This window comes from Balaenoptera musculus, chromosome 5 (assembly GCF_009873245.2).
Source record: "Balaenoptera musculus isolate JJ_BM4_2016_0621 chromosome 5, mBalMus1.pri.v3, whole genome shotgun sequence".
Lineage (NCBI taxonomy): Eukaryota > Metazoa > Chordata > Mammalia > Artiodactyla > Balaenopteridae > Balaenoptera > Balaenoptera musculus.
The window spans coordinates 126,280,421-126,293,511 of NC_045789.1; the positions used below are offsets into that span (position 1 = coordinate 126,280,421).

Here is a 13,091-nt window from a genome sequence, read left to right on the forward strand (position 1 = left end):
TACTATGGGGGCAGAGAAAAGTGAAAATCTTTAAAATTTAATCATAGGATGATTTCTGTCAGATTAAGCCTTCTTTAGAGCTGGAGAAGTTGGATGTAAGAGTACGCAAACTTCAAAAGCAAAAGAACAAACGATTTGATTTAAAAATGGGCAGAGGATCCGAATAGACATTTTTCCAAAGAAGACACACAAATGGTCAACAGGTACCTGAAAAGGTGTTCCACATCACTAATCCTCAGGGAAATGCAAATCAAAACCACAATGAAATATATCACCTCATGCCTGTTAAAATGGCTATCAAAAAGATAAATATAACAACTGTTTGTAAGTATGTAGAGAAAGGGAACCCTCATGCCCTGCTGATAGGAATGTAAATTGGTGTAGCCACCATGGAAAACAGTATGGAGGGTCCTCAAAAAATTAAGAACTACCATGTGACCCAGCAATTCCACTTCTGGGTATATATCCAAAGAAGATGAAGGCAGGATCTCAAAGAGATATCTGCACTCTCACGTTCATTGCAGCATTATTCACAACAGCCAAGATACAATGGACAACCTAGGTGTCCATCAACAGATGAATGGATAAGGAAAATGTAAGTAAGTGTGTGTGTATGAATATTATTCAGCCATAAGAAAGGAGACCCTGCCATTTGTGACAAGATGGATGGACCCTGAGGGCATTATGCTAAGTGAAGTAAGTCAGAAAGAGAGGAACAAATACTATATGATATGACTTGTATGTGGAATCTAAAAGAGACAAACTATTAGAGGCAGAGAGTGGAATGATGGTTGCCAGGGGCTAGGCCGTGAAGGAAATGGGGAGATGTTGGTCAAAGAGTACAAACTTCCTGTTATAAGATGAATAAGTTCTAGGGATCTATTGTACAGCATGGTGATTATAGTTAATAACACTGTATTATATACTTAAAAGTTGCTAAGAGAGTAGATCTTAAATGTTCTCACCACGAAAAAGGAAACGGTAATTATGTGATATGATGGAGGTGTTAGCTAATGCTATGTGGTAATCATTTTGCAATATATAAGTATCAAATCAATATGTTGTACACCTTAAACGTATACAATGTTATATGTCAATTATATCTTGATAAAGCTGGAAAAAAACAAATGACAAAGGGAAAAGGTAACCATCTACAAACCAAGGAGAGGCCTCAGAAAAAACCAACCCTGCTGACACCTTGATCTCAAGCTTTCTAGCTTCCAGAACTATGAAAAATAAATTTTTGTTATTCAAGCCACCCCCCCAAAAAAAGTACAACAAACAATATAAAGTGCAAATTATAGTGTTTACTCTTAGATTTGAAAATATTTATAACTTAGAGTAGGAAACATTTGGAAAAGTATTTAGAAATATTTTTGCGTAATACTGATTATCCATATACATAGTTCTGTACTAGTCCCTTTTAGCAGCATTCAACTTATGTGAGGTAGTAAAGTATACATAGTGTGATTTAGCCAATTTCTAGTAAACTTGGGAAACTGTTAGATTACAGCTATTTTACCTCAGATTTATTAGCCTGCCTATATTGGGGCTGTCGGGGCCTATCCAAATTTAAAATTCTGCAGTTCTGAGTAGCTATGCAGACACAGATTGAAAACCATTGGCTCTTCCATACCACTAATGAGAGAGAGGATAAATAAATAAGGTAATAGTTTTTCTCTAGAATTTAAGGGAATTAGAAAATGCCAATAATTTTAACAGTTTGCTGTTCAGTATATGTATACAATAACACATATCTGGCTTATGGTTCTAAAGTGAATTATTTATTAGGACTTGAAAGAAAAAAGTAGTTATCTGTATTACAGGTAGCAGAATCCATGTTAATCTCTTAATCCTCTTATTGCTCAAATATGAGCATTATTCATACACATCCATTAACTTAGGGGTTAATTAGTAAGATCCTGAACTAAAATAAGACGGAAAGTGTAGTATTAAGAATCATGACTTATAGAAGCTAAGGGAGGATGGCAGGCATGGTAAGTATAAAATTTAACAGTCATGATTTTATTTCATAAGGAAAACTTTATAACAGAAAATGCATTTTTTAATAAATAAAAAGGAGATAGCTGTGAATAAAAGTACCTCTATTTAGGTAAACAATTTCTATAATTTCATTCTATTACAGGTAATTCATACAGAACTCTCCTTATGATTTCACTGCATAGATATTCTCTTGTTATTTTAATGACGCTTCTGCAGTTTGACTTGAGTATAACTTCACATTTATAGACCACTGTCTATTCACTCATGACTTTATGCCACCCCGCAAAAAATGTCATATGAAGACTATTTCTTTTTTGAGATAAGGAAACTATGATCCAGAATTTTTATATTATCTTGCTATTCATAATTACACATAGAATTCCCTATTTTGTTCAATATATGTTCTTGTTATTCAACATATGCAATATCTGCAACCTGACTTTAGGAAACTGACTCTTAGCAATCGTCTAGCAGAACCTTAAAAGAGAAAGCTCCACACAGCAGGTACTTTCCACCACAGTCTTAGCTAGGTTATTCTTGAATCCTTCCATGCCTTACAGAAAAAGCAATGAGTCTTCTGTAAACCACACCCAGAAGTGTGATGGTGAGCACCACCATTCCACACACGAGGCTGAAAGCCCATCGTGGACCCCAGGCAGCGTACACTTGGCTGATGAAGACGGGTCCAAGAATCCGTGCTGCACTTCCAGACGCTGTTAACCAGCCCATGTACACACCCTGTTGGGGGAGAAGCAGACTGATACTCAGGTGTAGTTATTTGAAAAGCAAGGATGATGCTAATATTACCAAACTATGACAAACACGAGAATCACTTCCTCCATCTGTTATTTTTAAATTAAATATAAACTACCTCTCTATAAATACAGCAAATAATGAGCAATAAACTTATTTGATATACTGTTTAGGAAAATAAAAGTGTAAAAGAACAAACACTGTCTGCTGAAATGATTCATAAATTTACTTTTTAAGGCTACCATTTATTCTGTACTTGCTATTTTCCAGACACTGTGTCAGGTGCTCTACATATATTGTTTCCAACGTTCACAAATTTCTATGATTGGTATTATGCCCACTTAACAAATGTGGAAGCTAAAGCTCAGAAAATTCAAGTAACTTATCCAAGAGATATGAAGCCCTGTTTGGCTGACTCCACTGTATTAATTTCCGCTATACCACAATGTCACTGCTCCAACTACTGTATCCAAAACTATAGCCCATACAATATACCCAAGAATGTGCAATGCAGCATTATTTTTAATATCCTCCAATTGTAAATAACCTGTCTGTCAAGTGTGGATTAAGTAAATAAACTATGGTACATTTAATAAATGGAATGCTAAACAGTTGCTTAAAAGAATATGGTCTTATACAGAATAAGATCTTATAACAAGAATAACATCTCTATACGCATTGACATGGAAAGAAGGCCACGGTATGTTAAGGGGAAAAAAAATCCAAGATGTAAAAAAGGTTTATATACATGAGATATAATTCATTTTATCTTTTTTTAAAAAGGCATGAGGGTGGATATGTTTGAAAAGGCATAAAAAATATCGTGAAGTGTACAAATGAAGTAAACAGTGGTTGACTTTAGTGTGATGGAGGTATGGAGAGCCTTCCTTTTCTGCTATACACATTTCAAATTACTTGAATTTTGTTATAACCATCATGTATTGTTTTTGTAATTAATATGCTTTTATTCTTGACTTTGAAAATGTGAAAATATAACTTTATAGATTAAAAAACCTAGAAATTACCAAAATGTTTTACCTATTATTATAGCTTTAAAACACTGATGTTAAAATTTTTTTCTCTTTGCTTTATTTCAATAGAGCACTAATTTCTACCTTGAAAATGTAAAACTATCAATTTAATTTTTATAAAGAGGAAGGTACTATTTTCATTTTGTTGCCATTTAAATAACTGCTACTAAAAAGAAAAGTCACAAGTAAAACCTGGAAATAAGTAAATGTATAATAGGAAAATGACTGAATAAATGATGGTACATACATAAGATGGAATATGTCTCCATTAAAAATAATTCCCTAAAAGAAAATTAAATGTCATGGGAGAATATTTACAGCGTATTGTTATATTTCTTTAAAAAAGCAGATTACAGGGACTTCCCTGGTGGCACAGTGGTTAAGAATCCGCCTGCCAATGTGGGGGACACAGGTTCGAGCCCTGGTCCCGGAAGATCCCATGTGCCGCGGAGCAACTAAGCCCGTGCACCACAACTACTGAGCCTGTGCACCTAGAGCCCTTGCTCCACAACAAGAGAAGCCACCCAGTGAGAAGCCCACACACTGCAACAAAGAGTAGCCCCCGCTCGCAGCAACTAGAGAAAGCCCACGCAACAAAGACCCAACACAGCCAAAAACAAAACAAAAAAAATACAGAATGGTAGCAAAAAACAAGACTGCTGACAAGTATACCTCATGCAATTGCAGTGTCATGCTAGCTGACTCACCTGAGGTTTTGGCCCCAGAATTTTTGAATATAATGTATATGACATAACATTGCAGGATGGATAGCCTATTCCAATTAGCACAGCTGATGTGAGGAACTGGGCCAGATGGATCATGGGGGTGTAGAGGCACCAGGCTTGTTCAACTGGGCAACCAGTTGGTCCTTCATTGTGATCTTCTCTTGGAATCTTCCAAAGAGTAATAATTATTTCTCCAAATGTGGTATTAGGGATTGAATTATTATGTAAATCTGTAAGAACAAAATCAGTACAGTGTATTACTTGTTAATTTAAATGAATAACAGGGGCTAACATTATAGAATTATGTATAGCTATACCTTCCCACTGTATTTTGGGAAACTGATGTCCCCAAGGTAACAAGATAAAGAAGCCAACCCATACAACAATGAGTCCTCCCAGTAGAATAGCACGCTCGCCAACCCTGTTAAAGGACAGAAACTGTAATTAAAAAATGAAACATTGTATTACAACATAGTTTCATTACTTTTAGAATTTTTAAAACTATAAATAAAATAATATCTTGATACTTTTAGTGATATACTAATTAAAATGAATGCAAAATATAACTTCCCACTAAAAGGAACCAGGACTCCTCTGAAAACTGGCTGATGTCAGGTCTGGGGCAGAAAATATATAAGATGAGCCTGGACATCTTATCATACCAGAAAGAACAGAAATTACCAGTGACTACTCAGTCATGATTAGAAGGACTCAGAGGGAATTCCCTGGAGGTCCAATGGTTAGCGCTGTGAGCTTCTACTGCAGGGGGCATGGGTTCGATCCCTGGTCGGGGAACTAAGATCCTGCAGACCTCACAGCGTGGGTGCCCCCCCCCCCCGCCAAAAAAAAGGACCCAGGGCCAATTTGAGGAAGCTGGCTAAAAATATGACAACGTGAACACCAAAAAGAACAGTAATGACAATGGCTTGAAACACATAAAAATGTTATTTATAAATTCATACTATATTAAAATAAAATACTCTTGGTCATTTTTAGAGGATGTTAGGGAACCCACTCATTATTTTAAAAATCAGTTAATAAAAGGAAAGGATCACCCTGTTTCTCCTACAAAAACTGTACCTCAGGATAACCAAATAGGTAGTGATGGAAAAGTTCTCTTTATATAAAGTGTTCCAGCAAATAAATAAAGGAATGATAGAATTAAAATACCAGCATTTTGCATTGATCTATTAATAAATTAATGGATCTAAGGAATGGTCAATGGCCACTTACATCATAAAAAGAGATAAACAAAACTTCACATTTCTCCTGATGTAAGCATATACCACCACCTATAAAACATTCTTGCCAAAAAAACTGAACTCAAATCTCATCAAGCTTCTAGATCTAAGTACCAATTTTCAAGAAATATAGTAAACATAGGAAAATATTAAAAAACAAAGACACCACAGGGATTTATTCAGCAAGATCCAAAATGTGGGAAACTATAGGGCAAACATCTTGGTTGCTTCAATTTGTAAGGGAGAAAAAGAGAGAGATGGAAGAGATGGAAAAGAAACTTATAGATTAAAAGAGACTTAAGAAACGTAAGAGCCTGAGTCAAGTGAGTAAGCTGTGAAATAAAACAATATAAAACAAAACAAATTTTTTAAAAAATTTGAGACAGTGGAGAAAATTTGAATACTCCCTGGATATTTGATGATACTTAGAAATCACTGTTAATTTTTTTAGATGTGATAATGCTGTCATCATTAACTTTTAGAGTTAATGAAATATTTATGGAAGACATGAAATGATGTCTAACATCAGCTTCAAAATAATCCAGGTGTAGGGGATAGGCAGTGTGGAGTAGGTGGAGGTATAGATGAATCAAGATTGTCCAAGGTTATAATTGTTGAAGCTGGGTAATAGATATTAAACATTCAGTACATGATTCTCTCTATACCTTTGCATATGTTTGAAATTTTCCATAACAAAAAATGAAATATACAGGGACTTCCCTGGAGGCACAGTGGTTGGGAATCTGCCTGCCAATACAGGGGACGTGGGTTCGATCCCTGGTCCGGGAGGATCCCACATGCTGTGGAGCAGCTGAGCCCGTGAGCCACAACTGCTGAGCCTGCATGCCACAACTACTGAAGCCCACACGCCCGGAGCCCATGCTCCGCAACGGGAGAGGCCACTGCAATGAGAGGCCTGCACACCACGGCAGGGAGTGGCCCACGCTTGCTGCAACTGGAGAGAGCCCATGCGCAGCGACGAGGACCCAACGCAGCCAAGAATGAACGGATTAATTAATTAATTAATTAATTTTTAAAATGAAATATACAAACAAGATCAAAGATTCCTAAAACAAAACAAACAAACCCAACACTTCCCATTACCCTCAGAATACCTACAAGGCTTCACATCTTTCCAACCTGATCTTCTCCCATTTGCCATTTCTCTCATTCTGCTCTGGCCAAAATGGCCTTCCTGCTTGTTCCTTAAATGTACGAAGCTCAGTCTTCTGGGGCAAGAGAGTTCCAGGCCACTGCATGGCTGTTCTCTGACTTCACTGAGGTCTCTGCTTGGATGTAACTTCCGTTTGAGCTGCCCTCCTTGAGCAGCCAATCAAAACAACACATCCCCTCTCTCCCAACCCTGCCTTGCCACTTTTTATTCTCTTCCTCTGCTCTATTCTTCATAGTACTTCCCATGACCTGATTTCACATTTGTGTTTATTAGCTTTCCCCCCAGTAGAATACAAGCTCTTTGAAGGACATGAAATTGGATAATCTGTAAGAATGCCTATCAGCAGGACCACTCTACTTCTGTAGCAAGATGTAATGCATGTACTATTAACTTTGAATATGAATCTATGTCTATGTCTGTATCTGTATCTTGACCCCTCTACTTGGCTCTATAAGGATAGGAATCTTTGTAGTATTCCCCATAACACCTAACCCTACACACTGACTCAATATTTGTTAATTGATTTTAAAACTTTATTAAAGTTCTAAAGTATTGTTAAAATATTTTAGGAATAATTAAATCGTTAGAACTGTCTGAATTCATCAACTAATGTCCCACTCCAGACTATATGAATGAACTTAATTTTATACAAGTATTTTCCTTAGTGTGTTCTTTACAGTTATACTTTTACAAAATGCTTCTTTAAAAAAGTGTTCTGTGATCAAAGTTACAATTAACTTTGAGAAATGCTACGTACTCGTCACGAAGGTGATATAGTATATATACTAAAGATTTAGAAATTTTAGAGTAAAGAAGTTTGGTGATTTTAACCAGAATTTTCCAGACTTAACCATTAACCTTTCACAGCAGAACAATGTTTTATGAAATACGCTTATAGAAATACTTCAAATAAAACATAATATACAAAAGATACATTAGAAGACAATTATTCACTTTGTAAAATATCTTGCTTTACCAAAGAACATACTACATGGTATAGAAATATGCTCCCTTAATAAATTTTAAATCTGTTTGCAAACATTCAAGGACTAAAACTCATACATAATGACAGAAAAGCTTTATATTATTTTACTAATATATTCATTTACATCATTAGCTCTATTTCACGTTTCATTTTAAACAAAAAAAGACTTGAAATAAAACCAAAGACAAATAACCTACTTTTTGGAAAGTAATTTTATCCCCATGAAAATAATAACTGCCTCAACTCCAAGAGCAGCAAGTATTATGCCATCGTATAACACAGCTTGTTCTCTGGTCCAGGCATACATATCCATTGTTAATGGAGTAACAATGCTAAGAAAAATAAAAAAGAAATTATTCTTATTTTATTTCAATCATAGGCATTGTTACTTAAAGTTGAAATAGTAAGATTTAATAGTGATACCAACACATTCAAGAATCTGCATCCCTTTTAACAATGACACCAGATCTACATAAACAAAAATTTTAAAACATTTTAAGGACATTTTGTTGTAACATGCACAAGCTACTAAGTTTGGCTGTTTGCATTTTTATTTTTTAATATTTACTGTAATTATATAAGTAACATGTCCAACATTGCAAAAAGTTTGAAAAACAGGAAAAGGAAACAAACCAACCATAATTCCTACCATTCTAATATAATTAAAAAATCATGGTTGTATTTTGATTTAAACTGGTCTCTTTTCAATGAAATAATGTTACTATGATTAAGTTATTAACTTACTATGATTAAGTTATTAGAAACTTCTGGGATTTTTTTTTTCTCTTCCTCTGTCTCTTTCATACCTATTTTTGAATGTACATATTTTTCTCCCTACCTCCGAATGCTGCTCTTCCTTTATATGACTATCTGTCTCCTTCCTTGCCAAGCTTCTTTTCCTACTTTCTGTCTCCTTCTGTTAACTGGCTACAAAAAGGAATTTTAAAATATTCCAAATATTCATTCTTTTAAAAAAAATCACCATTTTTAATTTTAAAATCAGATGAGCTGCTTTGGAAGATAGTTCACTCGTTTCTCAATAAGTGAAACATAGAATTATCATATGATCCACTTCCTGGTATATACCCAAAAGAACTGAAAGCAGGGACTCAGATACTTGTACACTAATGTTCATAGTAGCATTATTTACAATAGCCAAAAGATGGAAATAACCCAAATTTCCACTGACAGATGAATGGATAAACAAAATTGGTATATAAATACAGTGGAATATTATTCAGCCATAAAAAGGTATAAAATTCTGACACATGCTACAACATGGATGAACCTTGAAAACATCATTCCAAGTGAAACATACAAGACAAAAAATGACAAAGGATGCATGATTCCACTCATATGAAGTACCTAAAATAGTCAAATTCATAAAGAAAGAAAGGAGAATAGAGGAAACCAGGGGCTGGGTGAGAGGGAATGGGACTTAGTGATAAATGGGTGTAGCACTTCTGTTTGGGATGATAAAAAGGTTCTGGAAATGGGTGGTGGTGATGGTTGCACAACACTGTGAATGTATTTAATGCCACTGAATTGTGCAATTAAAAGTAATTAAAATGGTACACCTGAAACAAATACATTATTATATACAAATCTGGCCTCAATAAAAACAAAAGAAAATATGGCAGAAAAGCTCTAAGAATCATAGCAGACTACAAGTTTAATACATGTCCAATAACATGGTTCAAAAATGGGAAATAAATATACAAGAGAATAAATTATATCCTTTAAATTGAAAAAAGAAGTTAAAGTATTAAGTTTATGTTATGTATATTTACCATAATAAAATAAATACCCCCAAAATCAGATGAGCTAAAAATTCCATGTATCTCAATAATTAAAAAAAAAAAATCAAGTATATCTGGCATAAAATGTTACAAGATATCGAAAAGTGAAAAAACCAAGTTGTCAAATGATAATATCACATATTCTTGTTGGTTTAAAGGACACACACCCACACACACCCCTTAGTACTTACAGTTGTATAGAAAAAAATGTTTCAAAACAACACACACTGAAGTATTAGCAGTGGTTACCTCCAGGGAAAGAAGTGGATGTGGAAATACAGCTGTAGTGTTTGGAATATTTACAAGAATATACTATTTTAATAATATAATGGAAAGGTATTTTAAAAATTAAAAAGCCATATGACAAGGGACATCCCCGGTGGTCCAGTGGGTAGAACTCTGCATACCCAACACAGGGGGCCTGGGTTCAATCCCTGGTTAGGGAACTGGATACCGCCTGCATGCTGCAACTTTATGAGTTCGCATGCTGCAACTAAGACTCCACGTGTTGCAACTGAGAAGTCCGCATGCTGCATCTAAAAAGATCCCGTGTGCTGCAACTAAGACCCAGCACAGCCAAAATAAATAAATAAATAAATAGTTTTTAAAATAAATAAATATATTTTTTAAAAAGCCATATGGTAACTAACGGTCAACAAAGCCTACACCAGGCAGAGATTTTGTAATATACTAGCTTTCTTCAGGATCAGGGCTTAAACAGAGTTAAAATTTCTAGACTGAACCCAACATACATAAGTAGGGCGCTGCAGGACAGAAGGGAGTGGCAGGATATATTTAAAGTGATGAAAGGGAAAAACTTACAACCAAGATTACTCTACCCAGCAAGGATCTCATTCAGATTCAACAGAGAAATCAAAAGCTTTACAGACAAGCAAAAGCTAAGAGAATTCAGCACCACCAAACCAGCTCTACAACAAATGCTAAAGAAACTTCTCTAGGAGGGAAACACAAGAGAAGAAAAAGACCCATAAAAACAAGCCAAAACAATTAAGAAAATGGTAATAGGAGCATACATATCGATAATTACCTTGAATGTAAATAGATTAAATGCTCCAACCAAAAGACAAAGACTGGCTGAATGGATACAAAAACAAGATCCATATATAAGCTGTCTACAAGAGGCCCACTTCAGGGATTTTCCTGGTGGCACAATGGTTAAGAGTCTGCCTGCCAACGCAGGGAACAGGGGTTCGATCCCTGGTCTGGGAAGATCCCACATGACACTAAGCAACTAAGCCCGTGAGCCACAACTACTGAACCTGCACTCTAGAGCCCGCAAGCCACAACTACTGAGCCCACGTGCCACAACTACTGAGGCCCGCGTGCCTAGAGCCCGTGCTCCACAACAAGAGAAGCCACTGCAATGAGAAGCCCACACACCACAACAAAGAATAGCCCCCGCGAGCCACAACTAGAGAACGCCCACGCGCAGCAACAAAGACCCAACACAGCCAAAAATAAATTAATTAATTAAAATAATTAAAAAAAAGAGACCCACTTCAGACCTAGGGACACATACAGACTGAAAGTGAGGAGACAGAAAAAGATGTGCCATGCAAATGAAAATCAAAAGAAAGCTGGAGTAGCAATACTCATATCAGATAAAATAGACTTTAAAATAAAGACTGTTAGAAGAGATAAGGAAGGACACTACATAATGATCAATGGATTGATCCAAGAAGAGGATATAACAATTATAAATATTTATGCACCCAGCATAGGAGCACCTCAATACATAAGGCAAATGCTAACAGCCATAAAAGGGGAAATCGACAGTAATGCAATAATAGTGGGGGACTTTAACACCCCACTTACACCAATGGACAGATCATCCAGACAGAAAATAAATAAGGAAATACAAGCTTTAAATGACACAACAGACCAGAAAGATTCAATTGATATTTATAGGACAGTCCACCCAAGAGTGGCAGAATACACTTTCTTCTCAAGCGCACGTGGAACATTCTCCAGGATAGATCACATCTTGGATCACAAATCAGCCTTAGAAAATTTAAGAAAACTGAAATCATATCAAGCATCTTTTCCAACCACAACGCTATGTGATTAGAAATCAATTACAGGAAGAAAACTGTAAAAAACACAAACACATGGAGGCTAAACAATACACTACTAAATAACCAAGAGATCACTGAAGAAATCAAAGAGGAAATTTTAAAAAATACATAGAAACAAATGACAATGAAAACACGACAACCCAAAACTTATGGGATGCAGCAAATGCAGTTCTAAGAGGGAAGTTTATAGTAATTCAATCTCATCTCAGGAAACAAGAAAAATCTCAAATAAACAATCTAAACTTACACCTAAAGCAACTAGAGAAACAAGAACAAAAAACACCGAAGTTAGTAGAAAGAAAGAAATCATAAAGATCAGAATAGAAATAAATGAAATAGAAATGAAGAAAACAATAGCAAAGATCAATAAAACTAAAAGTTGGTTCTTTGAGAACAGAAACAAAATTGATGAACCTTTAGCCAGACTCATCAAGAAAAAAGGGACAGTATTCAAATCAGTAACATTAGAAATGAAAAAGGAGAAATTACAACTGACACCGCAGAAATACAATGGCTCATAAGAGACTACTTCAAGCAACTATATGCCAGTACAATGGACAACCTGGAAGAAATGGACAAATTCATAGAAAGGTACAACATTCCAAGACTGATTCAGGAAGAATTAGAAAATATAAACAGATGAATCACAAGTAATGAAATTCAAACTGTAATTAAAAAGCTTGCAGCAAATAAAAGTCCAAGACCAGATGGCTTCACAGGCAAATTCTATCAAACATTTAGAGAAGAGATAACACCTATCCTTCTCAAACTCTTCCAAAAAATTGCAGAGGAAGGAACACTCCCAAACTCGTTCTACAAGGCCACAATCACCCTGATACCAAAACCAGACAAAGATATCACAAAAAAAGAAAATTACAGACCAATATCACTGATGAATATAGACGCAAAAATCCTAAACAAAATTCTAGCAAACAGAAACCAACAACACATTTAAAGGATCACATACCATGATCAAGTGGGATTTATCCCAGGGACGCAAGGATTCTTCAATATATGAAATCAATCAATGTGATACACCATATTAACAAATTAAAGAATAAAAACCATATGATCATCTCAATAGATGCAGAAAAAGCTTTTGACAAAATTCAACACCCATTTATGATAAAAACTCTCCAGAAAGTGGGCATAGAGGGAACCTACCTCAACATAATAAAGGTCATATACAACAAACCCACAGCAAACATCACCCTCAATGGTGAAAAACAAAGCATTTCCTCTAAGATCAGGAACAAGACAAGGATGTCCACTCTCACCACTAT

General features: G+C 35.4%; 1 protein-coding gene across 2 annotated transcripts in view; it reads right to left on the reverse strand.

Moving 5' to 3' along the window:
- Window positions 1-1,214: 1,214 nt before the first annotated feature.
- Window positions 1,215-13,091, reverse strand: part of MFSD8 (major facilitator superfamily domain containing 8) — a 49,714-nt gene continuing 37,837 nt past the window's right edge. For both annotated transcript variants that reach the window (XM_036853674.1, XM_036853673.1), the window contains 4 exons: window positions 8,111-8,245; window positions 4,831-4,934; window positions 4,496-4,743; window positions 1,215-2,742 (listed from right to left, as the gene is read on the reverse strand). In XM_036853674.1, coding sequence (XP_036709569.1) covers window positions 2,536-2,742; window positions 4,496-4,743; window positions 4,831-4,934; window positions 8,111-8,245 — 694 coding nt within the window. In that variant the 3' untranslated portion in view covers window positions 1,215-2,535. The remainder of the gene's footprint in view (window positions 2,743-4,495; window positions 4,744-4,830; window positions 4,935-8,110; window positions 8,246-13,091) is intronic.